Source organism: Salvelinus alpinus, chromosome 20, assembly GCF_045679555.1.
Source record: "Salvelinus alpinus chromosome 20, SLU_Salpinus.1, whole genome shotgun sequence".
Classification (NCBI taxonomy): Eukaryota; Metazoa; Chordata; class Actinopteri; order Salmoniformes; family Salmonidae; genus Salvelinus; species Salvelinus alpinus.
Genome location: NC_092105.1, coordinates 43627245 through 43645314, shown reverse-complemented (window position 1 = coordinate 43645314; position 18070 = coordinate 43627245). Strand labels below are relative to the sequence as shown.

Sequence of the window (18070 nt, the reverse complement as noted above, 5' to 3'; positions counted from 1 at the left end):
GGCACGCAACCATTGGTTGATTGATGCAACATCTGAGCAGGGGAACACGACCAATGTTAGATACATAGATGGGGAGATAGAGTACAGGGATATAGTAGAGAAAGTGAAGGGAATTCGGAGAAGGAAACCGCTGTCTCCAGGGGCATATTTGTGGCATTTCCATTTCGTAAAATTGTATCGCTCTTTTGATTGATGCCACAGTATAAGGTAGTGGATCTATCGAATCCCCCAGTGAAGTCAATTTAGCTCCCAAACCCTCTTATGTTCCTCTGTATGTTAGGCTTCATGCTAGGCAACTACACAACACAACATGGTGGAAACAATAGTGATCTTGTGCTCATGTTTATTGGATATATGATAACACTCTGACAGGAACAATCTACATCATATCCTAACAGACAGGTGGTATTTACCCTGGGTTATGTATTGATGCAATGGTCATATCATAAAATGCCTTTGTGGTTGACTTCTGTTGGAGTATATAAATAGCCACTTTGGTGATGGGTTGTTAGGAATCTACCACAGGCTGTTGAACAGCTCTATGTCCTGATCGAGAAAAGGCGGTCCAAAAAAAGCAAGGAATTGCCACAAGCACTGTTTCTGTAGTTTGCATAAAGCCTTTATTGCCTATTTTAATACATGGCATGGTCGGTACATGGTAGCCGCTGGAGGATAGTGTCAAGTGGACTTAGTGCTGGATTCTGCGGATAGACTGGACCTGGTTGGTGTGAGCCTGAGTGCTGTACTCGTTGTAGTGTCTGTACTCTCCCTGGTGTCTGTCTCTCTCCAGGATGTACTGGTAACCACGGTAACCGGGGAACTGATAGGCCACCCACCTGTAAAGAGAAGGACATGTGTTATTCAGTTTGATAATTGTTCTCTCTACGACCAAAATGCGGCTGCTTTGTAGATAATATGTGCCCCGATGCAGTCCTATGCTTGTTGTAAAATCTACAAAACCAATCGTCTTGGAAAGTAATGGGTGACTGAGGATCTGCATGTTATTATGTGGACAAATGATGTCCTTGTCAATGTGTTTACGAATCAATAGCCTGGGGCCCCACATTTTGGTTTTTGCCCTAGCACTACACAGCTGATTCAAATAATCAAAGCTTGGAAGGAGTTTGGGAAACCCTGCCCTAGAGTGTTTATGAAGGCATATCGGATGCTGAGATAATGGGATACTGGTCATCCCTGTAAATAGCCATGTTATTTTTCCTCCTTCTTGTTATTCATTATTCACTGTGTATTTATTCCTCGTGTCACTATTTCTATTTTGAATTAACATTTTATCTTAAACTCGGCATTGTTGGAAAAGGACCTGTAAAGTAAGCGTTTCACTGTTAGTCTACTCCTGTTGTTTTACGACGCATGTGACAAACACAACTTGATTTGATTTGAGACTCACGCTCCGGAGTTGACTTTAATTGAGGGAACCTCCTTGCTACACCAGCCCATAGCCTGTAGAGAGGGGTAGTCATCACACATCTCGAACTTGCGTCCCTGGAAGTCTTCACACTCGTACAGAGTCACTTTACTGTCACTGTGGTTCTGTTGACAGAGATGAGCCTTGAATCATTTCATATATGGTTTTGTTAAAAAAACAATTGGGGGGGGGGAATCAAAAACAGACGGATTTGAGAGTTGTGGTATGATGGTGTGATGATACGATATAAATACTAGAATCATGTGTGGATCTATTAACCTTCAATACAACATTAGTATTCCTGTGCTTCATTCCTAAATGTGTTTCAGATGTAGGCTTTTTTCCCACCTTGAAATGACACATTTCTGTGGCGAGGAACTTACAGCGCACTTGATAGGTCTAAAGGAAAGCATGTGCTCGGTTCTGTAACTGCTGTTTCCGCTCCAAGCCTCGTAACGGGGATAGTCTCCCTTCTCAAGGATAAACTGCTGGCCCTGGAACTCAGGATACTCATAACCCAACCAGCTAAAACACAGGCGGGGAGAGAGAAAAAGAGAGAGGGAACGAGAACGAAAGAGAGAAAACAGAGCGTCAGGTTAGTTAACAAAAGTGCAACGCCCCATGGCAGCGAGATCTTTTTTGATTAGAGGACAAAGGGCCAAAGCAAACACCACATGCTGCACATATGGACCATTATCAGACCATCAGTCAGCTGCTGCAACAGAACACTAGGCAGGCAGCTGGGACTCAATGGAGATTACATCTGTAGCCTGACTTTGACTGACTGTCAGAAACAAAACAACAAGCTACATTTCAGGCTAATAACTCGCACCAATCGGTGCTCTCTCCTAGTGTTCAGCTATAACATTTGGTCCATAACAATGTAAAAAGCACGAGGAAACTAAATTGCAAAGAAATTTGCCAAAATCATTGAATCGAAATAACAGTCATGATAAGATTCCATATTTTACAGTCAGACTGTCAAGTGTTAAGGGACATGATAATGATAATTTAATGTTGCATTGTCATACATTGTAGTATCACAACAAATGAAATGACACAGCTTTGATTTGAGGGCCGGTTCACAACAGTACAGTACAAATGCGATGTATAATATAATATTCAAGTATACATTAGCTTCTGAGAGGAACTAGGTCTAGAAATGAATGTTATATTGAATACATTTCTCATTTCTCACTTCTCACTCAAACACAACTAGAACCAATTACTTGAAAAACCTAAAAAACATTTGTTGACCGAACAAACTCCATGGGTCTAATGTAGTACTACTACTACTCTGTCGTAATAATGTAGTACTACTCTGCTAATAATGTGGTACAGATCCTCGGTTGTAGCCTAGTAGAGTAGAAATCCAAAGAGACACTTACGGTCCGTTCTCGACCTTGATGGAGCGGATCTTGTGGAATCCCCTATCCATGATGTTCTGACACTCCAGCAGGAACTCACAACGCTTGCCCTGGAAGTTCTCTTCCTCCCAGACAGTGATCTTGAACTGGCCCATCTGCTCCATCTGCTGAGTGTTCATGTTTGCTTTTTTCCACCGTGGGGTTGCTCTCTACCAAAAGGGGACAAGGAAGACCAGAGGTGAGGAAACTAGGCTAAAATGGGGTGCTTCTCTCTGGGTGCTCTGGTATCTCTACATGAAAGTGAACATTGATTCTGGAGCAAAGAGCAAGAGCGTACTACCATTTTTCTAGCTCTCAGTTTGAGCTCTCAGTTTGCACTGGGGAAATATCCGATACAAATATGAGATATACATCTCCCATATTGGATGTCATCAATCCTCTTTCTTGGTACACCAATGCACAGCAATCAGATGTTCACGTTCTACCTAGGTAGTGTGAATACTTACAGAGAGTACTGAGGTGGGACAGATCCAGAGTAACAATATCGAGTCCTAGGCCCCCCACTTCTGTTTTTATACTACCAAGCCCCTCATTTAATGCCGCTTTCGCACAAGCCTTGCACACTCAGCAGCGGCAAACTGAATGCATGCATTAGTCCACACCATTGTGGAGGCTCCCGAGGCCCATTGTGAGAGGCTTAGATCCACTGACTCATCAAAATGGCACCCAGGGACTGTGCCTGCCTGACGGCCGGCCACAATGGCAACACACTGACACAACAGTTTGATTGGAAATTGGGGACTATGGCAGCATTCTGGGAGATTACCCCAGAGGTAGGTACAAGGGCACCAATGCTTCCCTCAGTCCACAAGTATGGCTGACTCTGCCTCTACCGCTGCCTCTGCGCAGCACCCACCCAACATGGCATCACTGTCGTCTTTCATAGGATTCAACATGGGAAGACAGACATATTTGCTGATCAATAATTCATATTCTTTAATGTCGGATCATGTTTGTACTTCAAAAGGTTGAAAAGAAGGCTTTTGAAATGTATGACCTTTTTAATACCTGTTGGTTTTTCACACTAAATCTATTCTGATATGAACTGAAAGGGATCATGAGAAACGATTCTGACATGTTTCTAGCAGCACTAGTTTCTCAGCCATTTACAATGTTGTTTTTAATGTTCAATGTTTGCCAGTTACTGAATTGTCAATGGGTCCGAATTGTTCCTGTGCCTTTGTGAGGCGTATGAATGCATAGTGGAATGTGGATGAATGTGTATCATATTTTAAAAAGGCACTTTGACGTTGCAACTTTACTTTATGTTCTGGATTGTCAGTATAATAACACAAATGGAACCTAGTGATGTAAGTCAATTGGAATAATACTTGTCTGTAGTGACATCTTGTGGCATAACAGTTCATTACAGTGACTGGTGATAATACCCGTTTTTGTTTGAATGAAGATAAATTCGACGTGAGGCAACATATCACTGAAACATATGGTCCGGTCAGGTTAGGTTATACCAGATATGCTTTTACATTAGCGGCGTGGTGCATGCTTTAGTCTTTGTTTGTGTCCCAAAAGACACCAACTCCTTATGTTTGACCAGAGCCCATATAGTGCACTACTTTTGACCAGCGCCCTGGACAAAGGTCGTGCACTATGTAGGGAACAGGGTGACATTTGGGATGAACCCTATATTGCATTTGCTGCTGGAAATGTACAAATAATCAGACTTCAGACTTGGATGGTTCCTCTGCAATGTGTTATTATTGTATTTACACCCTTTTCTGCTGTCTCTGTGTGGCCATATGTGTGCCTGTATGCTTCATTGCATGTGTGTACAGCGGCCCCTTTGAGTGGGCTGGTTCCATTGTTCTGTCTTACCTGTGTGGCCTTGTTTGGCTTGGGGCAGGTGGACAATGAGACACGGTGACAGAGCTCTAGTCACCCAGCTGCTGGTCTTTGATCCCCCCCCCCATTGGATAGATTAGATTTGTCACCTCGTCAGCTGACGCCTCATTTCACTGGGAAATGTGGCTCTCCCTATTTGCATCTGACAACATAGGGCCTATAGTAGCCTACAGCTTCATAACTCAACACTCTACTTTGCATCTTTATCTTCTCTGCAGTGGTAGTACAATAGGCTAGTCTATTCTTCTGAACTGGTCACATGGGTCTCTGAAAGAGGGATATTGCTCACTAAGTATAGAAATATTTATACATGTACAGTATGTTGTGAGATGTGAAATATGAACTGATCAGATGCATTTGACATTTTAGTCATTTAGCAGATGCTCTTATCCAGAGTGAATTACAGTTAGTGGATTCATTTTAAGATAGCTAGGTGGGACAACCACATATCACAGGTGAGGGGGGGGGGGGTGGGGGGGTAAAGTGCAAGTGTTGGTTCAGGAAAGTGTATTTTGTGTTTTTGCTTTTTTACTGTGTAGGGTAGTTTGTGTTCATTTGTACAAATGACCTTTTCTAAGAAATGGCTTATTTGTGTCTGATAAAAACAGACACAACACAAAGAAATGTCGGTAACACTTTCTATGATACATACACAGATAATGCCTGCAAGTGCATTAGTAATGCCTTCTAATACACTTACGCACACTTATAGTGACTCACTATAAGATATCATAATATCTCATAAGTAGTTCTAGCATCCTTATAATACATTGCTGTAATGCATTATAAGCCCAGAGAGCACACCTCAACAGGTTGAGTATTTTATTTAGCACCGTTTGCACAATGTTTGCACTTCTGAGTAGCCTAACCTGCAAACAGCTGGCTGAGGTGCAGGCTGGAATAACCAGTCAGCCAGGCAGCAACCAGAGCAAACAACATTGTTTGAACATCAGTTTTTTTTCTCCCTCCCCGCATTTTCTCGTATCCGTTCATTGTATCTTACACTGTTTGGGAATAAACCATAGAGTGATAAGAGATGAACCAGGATAGAGACAACTTTTTTTTAATTTTTTTCAATTTTCCCTCGCAATTTCTGTTTACATCAATACCCCTCCATGGGACCACATGCGTATGTGTGATAACTGTGTGGAGTAAGTGAGGCAGACTGTTTCTCAGGATCCAGTTTCTCCATGGTAACAGAGCCAGCCAGCCCCGTCAGAGTGGTTGCATAAGCATTGATGTATCGTCAGGAAGTGATGCTGTTATTGTTGTTTTATCATCACGCTCCGTTTTTATTCAGACATTCATAGTTTCAAGTAGCCCTTCAAATGCATTTTGTATTTATTTGATTTGTATTTGTACATGGAGGCAACATTGACACAGATCTCTTCAAGTGAACCACTCAAACAACATACAAAAATGCAATGCATGTAGTATTTAAGAGAAGTCTGCTAGTTACATATTTGAACCAAGTACACATCCATACATATCCTGAGATCACATGGTAAGTCAGGCTTATTTAACTTAGAGATGTCTGCTTTACATACACTACATGATGCTCGTCGAACATCTCATTCCAAAATCATGGGCATTAATATGCAGTTGGTCCCCCCTTTGCTGCTATAACAGCCTTCACTTTTCTGGGAAGGCTTTCCACTAAATGTTGGAACATTGTTGTAGGGACTTGTTTCCATTCAGCCACAAGAGCATTCGTGAGGTCGGGCACTGATGTTGGGCAATTAGGACTGGCTCGCAGTCGGCGTTCCAATTCATCCCAAAGGTGTTCGATGGGGTAGAGGTCAGGGCTCTGTGCTGGCCAGTCATGTTCTTCCACACCGATCTCGACAAACAATTTCTGTATGTACCTCACTTTGTGCACGGGGGCATTGTCATGCTGAAACAGGAAAGGGCCTTCCGCAAACTGTTGCCACAAAGTTGGAAGCACAGAATCGTCAAGAATGTCATTGTATGCTGTACAGCTACGATTTCTCTTCACTGGAACTAAGGGGCCTAGCCCCAACCATGAAAACAGCCCCAGACCAGTATTCCTCCTCCACCAAACTTTATAGTTGGCACTTTGCATTGGGGCAGGTAGCTTTCACCTGGCATCCGCCAAACCCAGATTCGTCCATCGGACTGCCAGATGGTGAAGCGTGATTCATCACTCTAGAGAACGCTTTTCCACTGCTCCAGAATCCAGAATCCAAGAATCCAAGCTTGTCATTGCGCATGGTGATCTTAGGCTTGTGTGCGGCTGCTCGGCCATGGAAACCCATTTCATGAACCTCCCGACGAACAGTTCTTGTGCTGACATTGTTTCCAGAGGCAGTTTGGAACTCGGTAGTGAGTGTTGCAACCGAAGACAGACGGTTTTTACGAGCTCCAGCATTCGGCGGTCCCGTTCTGTGAGCTTGTGTGGCCTACCACTTCGTGCCTGAGCCGTTGTTGCTCCTAGACGTTGCCACTTCACAATAAGCTCTAGCAGGGCAGAAATTTGAAGAACTGACTGGTTGGAAAGGTGCAGGGGCGATTTTAGCATGTAAATCTTGGTGGGACAAAAAAAAAGCAATGTGGGATGTTTTCCAGCAAAGCCCCTACACAACACAACACTAAACAATACATTAACTGGACTATAACAGTGACAAGCGGTGCCCACAAACTGTTAGGGATTACATAAAGCTGTCCCAACACCTTATCACTGCCACACCTGGCTATCAGCGTAGTTTCTACTGACAATTGAGATGTACAAATTATGGCATAAGAGGACGACAAGCGTATAAGAGGCAATCCGTAATTTCGATTAAGACATTAGTAGGACGGACGTAGGCAATATAACTAATTGTTCAGCACAGAATTCAGAACATGGGCCATTCTTACAGTGTCCTCCCTGTACACCAAGTCAGAACCGTAGAATAAATAAAGGGGGCATATAAGCAGACAATGAAAGCTCTTACAATATTCAATGATTACATTTCTGAAAAACAGGTTATAGGCTACATGTGCACCACCAAGTCAGAACAGTAGGCGAACTTAAGAGGTGAAAATAGACCAGATTATTAAGGTGAGGCACATGGGCTACTAACAGCTTACTACACAACATACACTTAGTATTACTTTCTTAGCTAGAGTATACATATCTCCCTGGCATATTAAAGAATTTATGCAGCAGCATACAAGACATTTTTGGATTCTGTGCTCACTTGAACAGGAAGGTGGCGTCCTTCGTGGGCAAATTTTGTCATCAAACTTTGTCATCAAAGTCTGTCATTCTTTGTATTTATGGTGCTTTCAAGACAACTGGGAACTAAAACAAAATATGTTGAATCATGATGACGTCAGTGTTCTTCAGGTCGTACCTCTAGAAAGAGGCCAGAGTTCCCGATTTGCAAGAGTTGGATGAAAGTTCAAAATGTTTTTTCCCAGTTTTAGCTCATTTTTCCCGAGTTCCCAGTTGTCTTGAACTCTCTAAAGTCAGATTTTGCAGTTCAGAGTTAACAGTTGTTTTAAGCGCGGCACAAATCATGCTTCATTGACAGCATTGCCAATGTTGTATGTTTATAGTTTTAAACAAGGAAAAGAGACCCTTAATCTTAGACTTTGGATCACACAGCCACTGCCATTCCACTGAATAGCAGGCTAATGATTGCTTAGCAATGCTTGCAGTTAGCCACTGATTCCTTCCGAACCACTCATTGTTGAATTTGCGATTTCCAACTTGTTGTGTAATGTTTATGTCCAATGGCCGATGAGCACCGATACGTTTAATCTATAATTTCTCTTCATTATTTCTCTTCATATGACAAGGATTAAAAAGGATTTGCCAGTAGATTGTCGTCTTGATTCATGATGATGACTGCTAGCTATGATTTTGAAAGTAAGATGTTGACATGATCAGTCCAATCAAAGCTACTGAAGATATAACGTGATTTGACGTCATTTTATCTGTGGCCAATGACCTTGAGCCTCCTTGGATGGGCACTTCTAATGCCCATCCAAGAGGCTAGAATTTTCGAGGTCTACCCGTAGACTTGGTGGTAGTGTCCCCATGAATGACAGAACACTGAGCCAATCAAGGCACAATGCTCTATATTTTCTGCTGACTTGCCCCACCACCACAGAAAGCACTGAGCTAGGCTGAAACATCTGCATTTTGGAGCTGCCTTACTCAAGAAAACAAAAAGAGACCATGCTTGTATGAGGCTTTATTAACTCAATTATATATATATTTTTTTACATTGTTTGCAAACTGATATGTGACGCGTATTAATGCCAAAATAACATGCAAAACAGGCAAGCCCAAAATATATATATATATTTTTTTGTTGCAAAAAATGTGAGCCACCTGCCCTGAATGACGGGCATCCTATGACGGTGCCACATTGAAAGTTACTGAGATCTTCAGGAAGGCAATGCTACTGCAAACGTTTGTCTATGGAGATTGCATGGCTGTGTGCTCGATTTTACACACCTGTCAGCAACAGGTGTGGCTGAAATAGCCGAATCAACTCATTTGAAGGGGTGTCCACATACTTTTGTATATACAGTGCGCCTGATCAGACGCTGATTTCACCATGTGCAAATATTCAGTAGTAGCACCTTTCTTCAGAATCTTGCCTTGAGAAGACACAACCCAGTAGTTGATAAGCGACACACACTGTTGTCTAACGTGAATCGGCAATTTCTCTTTTTGCATTTTTTTGGTTAAATTAAACTCAGTTCCAGTAATGGCCATAAGGTTGTAAATGGACAGGTCTTGTTTTCTGTGTCAATGTGAGTTGGTACCATTTGAATAGTCAGTGAGTAAGCAGACACAGACCACCACCAAATGTTCTGCTCCCTGTGTGTTGTTTCCCCTCTCTGCTGCTATAGGAACTAATCCTCCTAAGGACCTGACAGCGCATGCAGGCGACATCTGCTCTGTGAATGGCTCTGCGTCGGAGTGGACCACAACAGGCAGGCAGGTTTTACCCGAGGACAGCAAAAGGGTGCGTCCGTAATGGCAACCTATTCCCTATACAGGGTAACCATAGGGCTCTGGTCAAAAGTAGTACACTATATAGGGAATAGGATGCCATTTCAGATGCATCCAGAGCGGTGTTGCAGTCCTGGGTTCTCTCCCTCCCTCCCTCTCATACCCCACCCCCATCTCTGTGCTCACTGCTCAGGTAAAGCCAGGCAGTTACAGGAGAAACAACTCCCAGGGATTTACATATTCCATTAGCAACCCCTTTAACTGTCAGTTGAAACAGCACACAGCCTACGGGGCAACTCTTGTCTTCCATAGAGGCAGTAGGTAGCAGTTGAGCAGGCATCACAAATGCAATCATGCTTTTCTACAGACACACACAAATGTCCAAGTATTATGATAGCCACAGGTTGAAAGAATAATAGTATATAATAGGTTAAGAGAAGGTTGATTTTATAGCTGAAAAGTCAGGATTAATTGAAACTCACTTTTTTTAGAACAATAGCCTATGTTGCATCTGTGAGAGAACCAGCCCAAACTTTTGTATGTTGCTGAGACAGGGCAACTAATAATTAGTCACGTTTATCCATAAAACAGCACAGATATTAAATGATAAACTATTGCATTATGAAAGTCTGAAAGATTGAAGACTTGCTTGAGACAAAGAAATACTAAATGTTTGACATATTTAACAGAGCCAATAACTGCTCTGTAGAGTAAATTGAGCAGGTGTTAGTTTGGAGGTTTAGGGTGTAGCTGCAACATGAACTGTCTCTGGCAGGTGACCAGGATACAGGCTGTGAGATCCCCTTAATCCGACTTTAAACAAATATTTACCGGCCCTTAGTCAAATAGAGATACATGAGAGCAGAAATAATGACATGGGAAAGCTTTAACCATGCTGTTCATTGTTTCACGCGACGAAAACTGGATATGCAAATGCATACCTGCAGTTATGCTCAAAATAGAATGGGACTATACAGATACCTGAGGTACTGGTGTCAATAATCTGGGTGGTGGGAGATTGGGTAATACAGTTGGTACTGTCTGAGGAGGAAACTGGAAGTGTTTGATTTCAATGATAGGCCTGTAGTGTATGATGCCTCTGTGCTAAACTGAAATGCAACATGTTTTACAGTGCATGAGCAATGGAGAACACTGCTTAAATGTTTTTACAGCGATGTGGTGTTTTTATGATGAGCTGTAGGTTATTGGCTACATTCTCCATTTACTGGAATAAAGTCCACACCTCCATGAATGTCATAGTTAATATAACAGAGTAGCCTAGCCTGTACAGAGGTGCAGATCCCAGGCAGATGAGGATCCAAACAGCAGATGGTCCATATCAGATGCTCTTTGGCTGGTTAATGATTAACATAACTCGTACTTTATCATCATTAAACCATGTCGATAAAGAAAAACCAAATGGCATTTAATAAAAGGCAGTACTAGGTAGCCTAATAAAAGTATAACAACTAGTCATAAAATCCACAGAGATACGCGCATACTAAGTTATATTGAGTGAGCAAAAAAATTATATAAATACTTTTTCAAAAATAGTAACGAAAACTTTATCCATACATACAGCAATAAAAATTATCCACTTGCCTAAAAATTTGGGGTCGATAATTTGTATCCGTTGTCTTCAGAGGGAAATGAGCCCAAATGTTCAAACCACATAAGATATTCAATATAGCCTTAAGAATGCAAAACACGAAATGTATGACTATAATTTTAGTGTACAAAAACTCAGTATTTGTCACAGGACAAGAGAGCGCCATCAACGACATCTGTCACAATATGAACTTGCTCTTGCTGCTTTGTAGAAAATCTGTACCTGCTTAACGCGAGCCGAACGAACAAAACTTCATCTTCAGGTATTGTGCGTATGGCTCAACGTGAGGCAAATACAGAAAATCAATCCAAATATGATGATGATGATCCAGTCTTGGAAAAAAGGACTTAGACTACACTACATCAGGTTTGTACTCTCCATATGTTGCTCCATCCCCACACCTGGAAAGAAAGTAGCAAAAGTTTATATTGTCTGTAAAATGGTCATTTACATGTATTCCTACATACAAATTTGTCCAAGATAAAACTTACCATTTGCCTATCTGTTGTCGAAAAAACATTTGAGTGGATTTTAAATACCTACTATATCGGTAACACCTGCAAATTGTGCTCATCTTGTAGGCAACACTGAATGGAGTGTGGCCCGTTGCAGGTAGCCTATATATACTCGGGACATGGTAGGCCATCCTTCCATTTATCTTCACTCTCTCCCTCTTTTTTTTCAGATTGGTTTTAAAGAGAGAGGATTCTCCAGCGGACACCTGTCGCATGGTGCGTTGCTCAGTTCCAATATTGACACAATAGTCTGGGGAGTGCAGATTAGTTCAACTCCTCTCTATTTTGCCAACCCTCCCCTCTCTATGCAAACCAACAGTGCGTTGCACTCCCTCAAATTGACGAAATGGAAGGATTCGCTGACCTTTGTGCTCGCGCTGAACCTAGAGAATGGGCCATTGAGCGGTGGCTTCATTCACCTGTGTTGAAGGTAGGAGAAAACCCACCTGCCACCTCTGTTCCCATGCCATTTACACATATTTTCATATCATGTGACTTGCAAATGAGTTCCTTCAATACTCAACGTCAGACCTTCCCTTCCAAAAAGATTGGGGTGTGTTATGTAGGCTATGCCCGATGTCACAAATAGTAGAAAGAAAGTAGACCCCATAACTGAAACAAGCCATTCACATTCACTGTTTATTAATGATTAGGGTACAGCGTACACCCGGCACATCACCCGGAACCACTAGAGGTTTATGGACTAACGTGGTTCATCACACATTGGCATCAAATAACTACCGTTGTGAACAGGTGATTGTTGTAATGTCGATGAACAAATGCACAACGCCAAGGATTGTTTTGTAACCTGAATCTCTCCACAGTTATCCATCACAGAGATAGTAGCCCATCACAGAGATAGTAGCCCATCACAGAGATAGTAGCCCATCACAGAGATAGTAGCCCATCACAGAGATAGTAGCCCATCACAGAGATAGTAGCCCATCACAGAGATAGTAGCCCATCACAGAGATAGTAGCCCATCACAGAGATAGTAGCCCATCACAGAGATAGTAGCCCTAGCATCCACTGTGTTCTTCTATAGAAACCACCATTGCTGCAAAGGAACAGAATCCTAGGCTAGAGATGTTTAAAGTGACTTAAAAAAAAACACTGACCATTACAGAACATGTATCTACTGAATTCATTTCGCAATTCCATATTATTGGTTAACACAAATAATCAAATTTGAATGTTTCAAAATGATCATATACAAATAACACTATGGAGGGAGAGAAAAAAATCCTGAAATGTTTCCCTGTTGCAAAAAAATGAGCATTGTCGCAGTTCAGTTGATTTAGCAAGCGAGGGTTATAACAAGCAGCTACAAGAGTAAGAACAGGCTCCAGCAGCTGTTTGGAGGGAATAATCATGGTTTCACATTAGCGATGTGGTGCCTGCTCTAGTCTCTGTCTGTAGCCCAAATGGCACCTATACCCTATAGTGTACTACTTTTGACCAAAGCCCATAGGGTTCTAGTCAAAAGTAGTGCACTATACAGGGAATAGGATGCCATTTGGGACGCATCCCTGTTGTTTGACTTTTCATTGTCTTGATGCGGTGAGTCTCTTGACGTAGGCGTTCCAGCCGGCCTCTCTGTACTCCGCAGCAGCCTTCGCCCTATCAGAGGCCCCCAGGATACCACGGCCAACAATGATGACGTCAGAGTCTTTTTTATAGATCACGTCATCGGGACTGGAGTACTGCTGGCCCAGACCATCTCCTGAATGAGAAAGGAGGGATATGATCAACGAACAGTGTGGTGCTGAAGAAAACGCCACCCTTTAAAAAAAACATCTGGAATCAAGGGGTGCATTCAAAAATCGCAAGCTATTACCTACGTAGGGCCCTAGTCAAAAGAAGTGCACTATGTCGGTAATAGGGTGCCAATACAGTCACAAATGAACAAGGCAATTAACCCACTGTTCCTAGGACGTCATTGTAAAAAATAATTTGTTCTTAACGGACTTGCCTAGTTAAATAAAGGTAAAATAAAAAAAATACAACAACCAAGATGACAAGTGATCCAGCCTACATTTCTTGGACAATAGCACCATCTAGTGGCAAGGAAAGAGTACACCAGGGGGAATGTTGGCCTGCGAATGTTGTTGCTAAAATGTGATAAAGAACACTGGACAGGATGAATGATGTGGTTAACAGGTAGAGAATGTAGTACCTTCTGACTGCATCTGCACCCCTGGAGTCATATGTAGGAATTCAGGCTTGCTGCTGATCTTGGAGCCAGAGATGAACCCAAACACAAAGTCAGAGTGCTCCTCAGCCATTTTCACCTATAGGAATGACAGACACAATCATATGAAATCCTCAAGGATGAAAGATTAAGGATTACATTAAAGTAATCAACTAGTACTTCAGTTAAGCTGCCTGATGGTGGAAAAAGTCATCTATTTTGGAATGGTAAAATTAAGATACGCATGCAAACATCATTAAAACATACTGAAATGTATCAGGCCTTCACTGTCGCCCTGCGGGGTGACAGTATCTCCTGAATTGTACATATTGCAGAGGGTGGTGGGAGGTAAGAGAGAGGGACAGAACATTCTGTTCTCATGTCATTCTCACTGAAGAACAGCTGGCTGGATCACTTTGCTTACCACAGCCTGCGTGTAGTCCCCTGTTGCTAGGGAACCCTGGGAGCTCATCTGAGCTATGAGGAGACAGCCGCGGTCCAGTGGGAGGCCCACCACGCTGAGCCCCTCTACCACCCCAGGGCCTGGCACCGCATGGGCATTCACCATATGAGACCACGAGGCGATCTGGTAGAGCCCACCTGAGAAATACAGAGGAAAACACACAACAGTCAGGAGACTTAGAAATCATAGCAACCAGGCATTCATTAGGATGGATTAGGATTCAAAAGCATGTTTCAAAGGTTTAGTGGACAAATATTGCCCTTATTTGCTGGAGTTGGACAATGCATCCATTTTAACAATAGGTGCATTCGTTTTGCATCGCTCGGGCCCCGGGTGGGCGGAGTTTGCACGTTTTAGACCATTCTATTGGACCTAAAGTGAAATCTCCACCCACCTGGGGCACACGGCGATGCAAAGTCAGTGCGCCCACTAATCACCTTCATACTGGTGCTTGACCGTGTTCCCGATGTCAGCAAACTTGCGGTCCTCAAAGATGAGGAAGTTGTGTTTGTGGGCCAGGTCCTTGAGGGACTGGATGAAGGCTGGGCTGAAGTCCTGCAGGATGTCCACATGAGTCTTCAGCACGCACATCTGAGGCCCCAGAGAGTCAGCCAGCTGCAGCAGATCCTCGCAGCCTGTCACGTCCGCCGACACACACAGATTGGTCTTCTTCTCCTCCATCAACCTGAAGAGCTGGGCAGCCAGAGGGTGTGTGGTTTGGAGCTGGGCCCTGTCGCCATAGGTCAACTCCGCCAGCTTGCTGGGCTTCTTAGCCACAGGAGAGCCGTTCTTCTCCTCCTCCCCCGAGGGCTTGTAGGTGTTGTTCTCCTGGATGAACCTGCGCACGCTCTGGGCCGTGGAATCATCGATGCGCTTCGCCTGGAGCAGGACGTTGAGGAGATTGGAGATGGAGATGACAGAGTGGAGCGCGATGCCCTTCTTGGCCAGCATGGCCCTACCTCCCTGCTCCCTGTCCATCAGCACGATGGCATCGGTGACCTTTAAACCCTCTGCCTGAAGAACCAGGGCCGTCTCCATGACGCTGCTGCCGCTGGTCACTACATCCTCGATGATCAGACACGTGTCTCCAGGGTGAATGGTCCCCTCTATAATCTTCTTAGTTCCTAGAATCAAGAGATGGTGGATGTCTGATATGAGTTATCTGAAATCTAATGTAGCTAGCTAACACGTGTTAGACTAGATCATTTTAACTGTTGACTGAACTGATGGGATGCAGCAAAAACATTGTCATAATGAGAATAATCAAATTTGATAGGTCATGAAATCGCACCATAGTCTTTGGCTTCTTTTCTTCGGATCAGCATAGGCAGCTCGTGTTTGGAGCAGATGATTGCAGCCAGGGGCAGAGCAGTGTATGGTACACCACACAGTGAGTTGTATTTCAAGTCCTCATCTTTGGCGCGTTGGTAAAGATATGTTGACACCTAAAAGGCAAAACAAACGCCAACAAATTCCAACATAAATTCATAACATACATATTTTACAACTAGTTGGTCTTGGTTCGATTGCCTCCGAACAGACTAAATACTGTAGATGTTGTTTCCAATACAGTGCCATTCATGGGAAACACGTGTTTACCAACCTGGTTCATAAGAGATGGGTAGGAAACAATAACTCTGAGATCAAAATAAATCGGCGATGTTATTCCACTCTTCAGCGTGAACGTTCCGAATTTCACGGCCTGAACATCATGTAACTTTAAGATTAAACTTTCAAGGCAATCGTTTTCCATTTTCAAGTTTTTACTAATATCAATAGACAGCAGTCTCGTCCAAAGCTCTCGTCTCGTCGCAAACATAAATATGTTCCGGTTACGAAATACCACGCGGAACTATGGGACATGTCGTTTTTACATTATTGCGTTGCTCCAGCCATATTATAAATTGTTGATCATCACAAGCAAACCACACCGGCCACGTTGCGTATGCGAACGTTGCAAGAGAAATATACACATTTGGTATTTGATTAGGATCCCTGTTAGCTGTTGCGAAAGCAATAAACAATACAGAACATGAAGAAACAAGAACAGCTCAAGGGCAGAACTACATACATTTAAAAACGGCACACATTGCCTACATATCAATTTCACCCACACCGCTGGCGTCCTAAAAATAGAACTTCGTTCTATTTGAGATGCTCCACATGCTAAAAGTCCCTTCCTTATTGGATATCAGGAAGATACAAACCCACGTGGATGCTTGAAAGACAAACAAGGAGAGATTAATTAAAGATGACTAACTAAAAACAAACTAGGTTTCCCATTTTATCTGTGGATTAATTGTTAGAGAAGAGAAACACGATTTTGTATGACTCGGGTAAAAATTCTACAAAGAACCAGCTAAAAAGAGGACCATATGCATATCAGGTAAAATAACAACCCAATGTTAATCTCCCAGAACAAACTAGCTATCTAAATGTCCATGAATGTTTAATGTCTGTTTCGACCTGCCCTAAAATGTATATAATTGATTCACAGTTGATTTGGTATTTTAACTTGTGTGTTATGATCACGTCTGGTGGGGATGGACAAAATCACCACGATGTCGTATGTGGACACACGCAGATGTCAGGGGTCCACAGCGAAGCTGTGAAACATTATTATTCTTATATTATTGGGGGGTTGTATAATTTTTTTGACACGGTCAAAAATCTTAAGCATAGATTGGTTACTTTTTTTCTAATTTGCCACGCCGAAGCTAGAGCCCATGAATAACTTGGTCAAAAAGAATGGCACCGATGGGCCTATCAGTGGCACTGTTATAAGAAGTCTCACTTAAACCATAATATCCACCACCCTATTTGACCTAGAGACTTTGAAACTTTGTGTCTCTCCTCATGCTGAAAAAAAAATATTTTCCTCCATCTTGGACATTTTGGAAAACCTTTAAAAAAACGTATTCTCATGAACCATATGTTCAAATGACACCACCCTATTCATTATTTATGCCCGTGGTACATCTCAACATAGTTTCAGAAGATCTAAGGGATTGGTTAAGAGATGGCTGAGCTATTGATAAATCAGGAAATTAGTCTTTACGTGTCTATTTAAATCCTTTGTAAATCCCCTTCACAATGGCCTATTAACTTGAAACTTTGTAGGGTCATCAAAGACATTACCATGATGAACCATGTTATATTTGGCATTGATATCTTTAAAAAATCTGCTAATGGACTATAAGTGAGTCACTCCACATTTGGTCTTTGGGCTCATCACAATAGTCCCTAAAGAGTTTCAGAAATTATGCTGATGCATTCAAAGATGGCCATGCAAAAAATACTTAAAAAATCTTAACAACCATAGGATTAAATGACACCAAATTTGGAATGTAGGCCCATGGTACATGTCTTAAGTTAGTTTGAGAAAATCTGAATTTACATGCTCATTTAAACCACTGTAAATCCACTCCACAGTGGCTTACCAACTTTGAAACTTGTCATCTCTATCATGGATGTCTGTAAGATGAACCACACTGAATTTGGTATAGATATCACAAAAACAAGGAAACTATTAACAACTAATTATTTGCACGTTACACTAACATGCTGACCAAACCGGCTCATAATAACCAATGAGTAGACTTCAAGA

The 18070-nt window shown here is 42.4% G+C and overlaps 2 protein-coding genes across 2 annotated transcripts; both read right to left on the bottom strand.

Annotated features, from left to right (window-relative positions):
- Positions 1 to 326: 326 nt before the first annotated feature.
- On the bottom strand, positions 327 to 3400 carry LOC139546947 (beta-crystallin A2-like). The gene is made up of 5 exons (XM_071355939.1): positions 3300 to 3400; positions 2815 to 3002; positions 1810 to 1951; positions 1409 to 1551; positions 327 to 836 (listed from the first exon to the last, which is right to left on the bottom strand). The coding sequence occupies exons 2-5, from the start codon at positions 2970 to 2972 to the stop codon at positions 689 to 691; spliced, it is 591 nt and encodes a 196-aa protein (XP_071212040.1). The 5' UTR covers positions 2973 to 3002; positions 3300 to 3400; the 3' UTR covers positions 327 to 688.
- A 9535-nt stretch (positions 3401 to 12935) lies between these two features.
- Positions 12936 to 16337, bottom strand: LOC139546946 (uridine 5'-monophosphate synthase-like). The gene is made up of 6 exons (XM_071355938.1): positions 16067 to 16337; positions 15755 to 15908; positions 14901 to 15587; positions 14425 to 14600; positions 13986 to 14100; positions 12936 to 13532 (listed from the first exon to the last, which is right to left on the bottom strand). The coding sequence occupies exons 1-6, from the start codon at positions 16280 to 16282 to the stop codon at positions 13354 to 13356; spliced, it is 1527 nt and encodes a 508-aa protein (XP_071212039.1). The 5' UTR covers positions 16283 to 16337; the 3' UTR covers positions 12936 to 13353.
- Between the last annotated feature and the right edge of the window lie 1733 nt (positions 16338 to 18070).

Coding starts and splice junctions, on each gene's coding strand:
- LOC139546946 (XM_071355938.1), bottom strand. CDS start 16,282: ATGTTTGCGACGAGACGAGAGCTTTGGACGAGACTGCTGTCTATTGAT. Junction 14,601..14,900: donor GGTCAAGCACCAGTATGAAG/GTGATTAGTGGG, acceptor TGTATTTCTCAG/GTGGGCTCTACCAGATCGCC. Junction 13,533..13,985: donor GGTGCAGATGCAGTCAGAAG/GTACTACATTCT, acceptor TTTCTCATTCAG/GAGATGGTCTGGGCCAGCAG.
- LOC139546947 (XM_071355939.1), bottom strand. CDS start 2,972: ATGAACACTCAGCAGATGGAGCAGATGGGCCAGTTCAAGATCACTGTC. Junction 1,952..2,814: donor ATCAAGGTCGAGAACGGACC/GTAAGTGTCTCT, acceptor CCTGTGTTTTAG/CTGGTTGGGTTATGAGTATC. Junction 837..1,408: donor ATTAAAGTCAACTCCGGAGC/GTGAGTCTCAAA, acceptor TTCTCTTTACAG/GTGGGTGGCCTATCAGTTCC.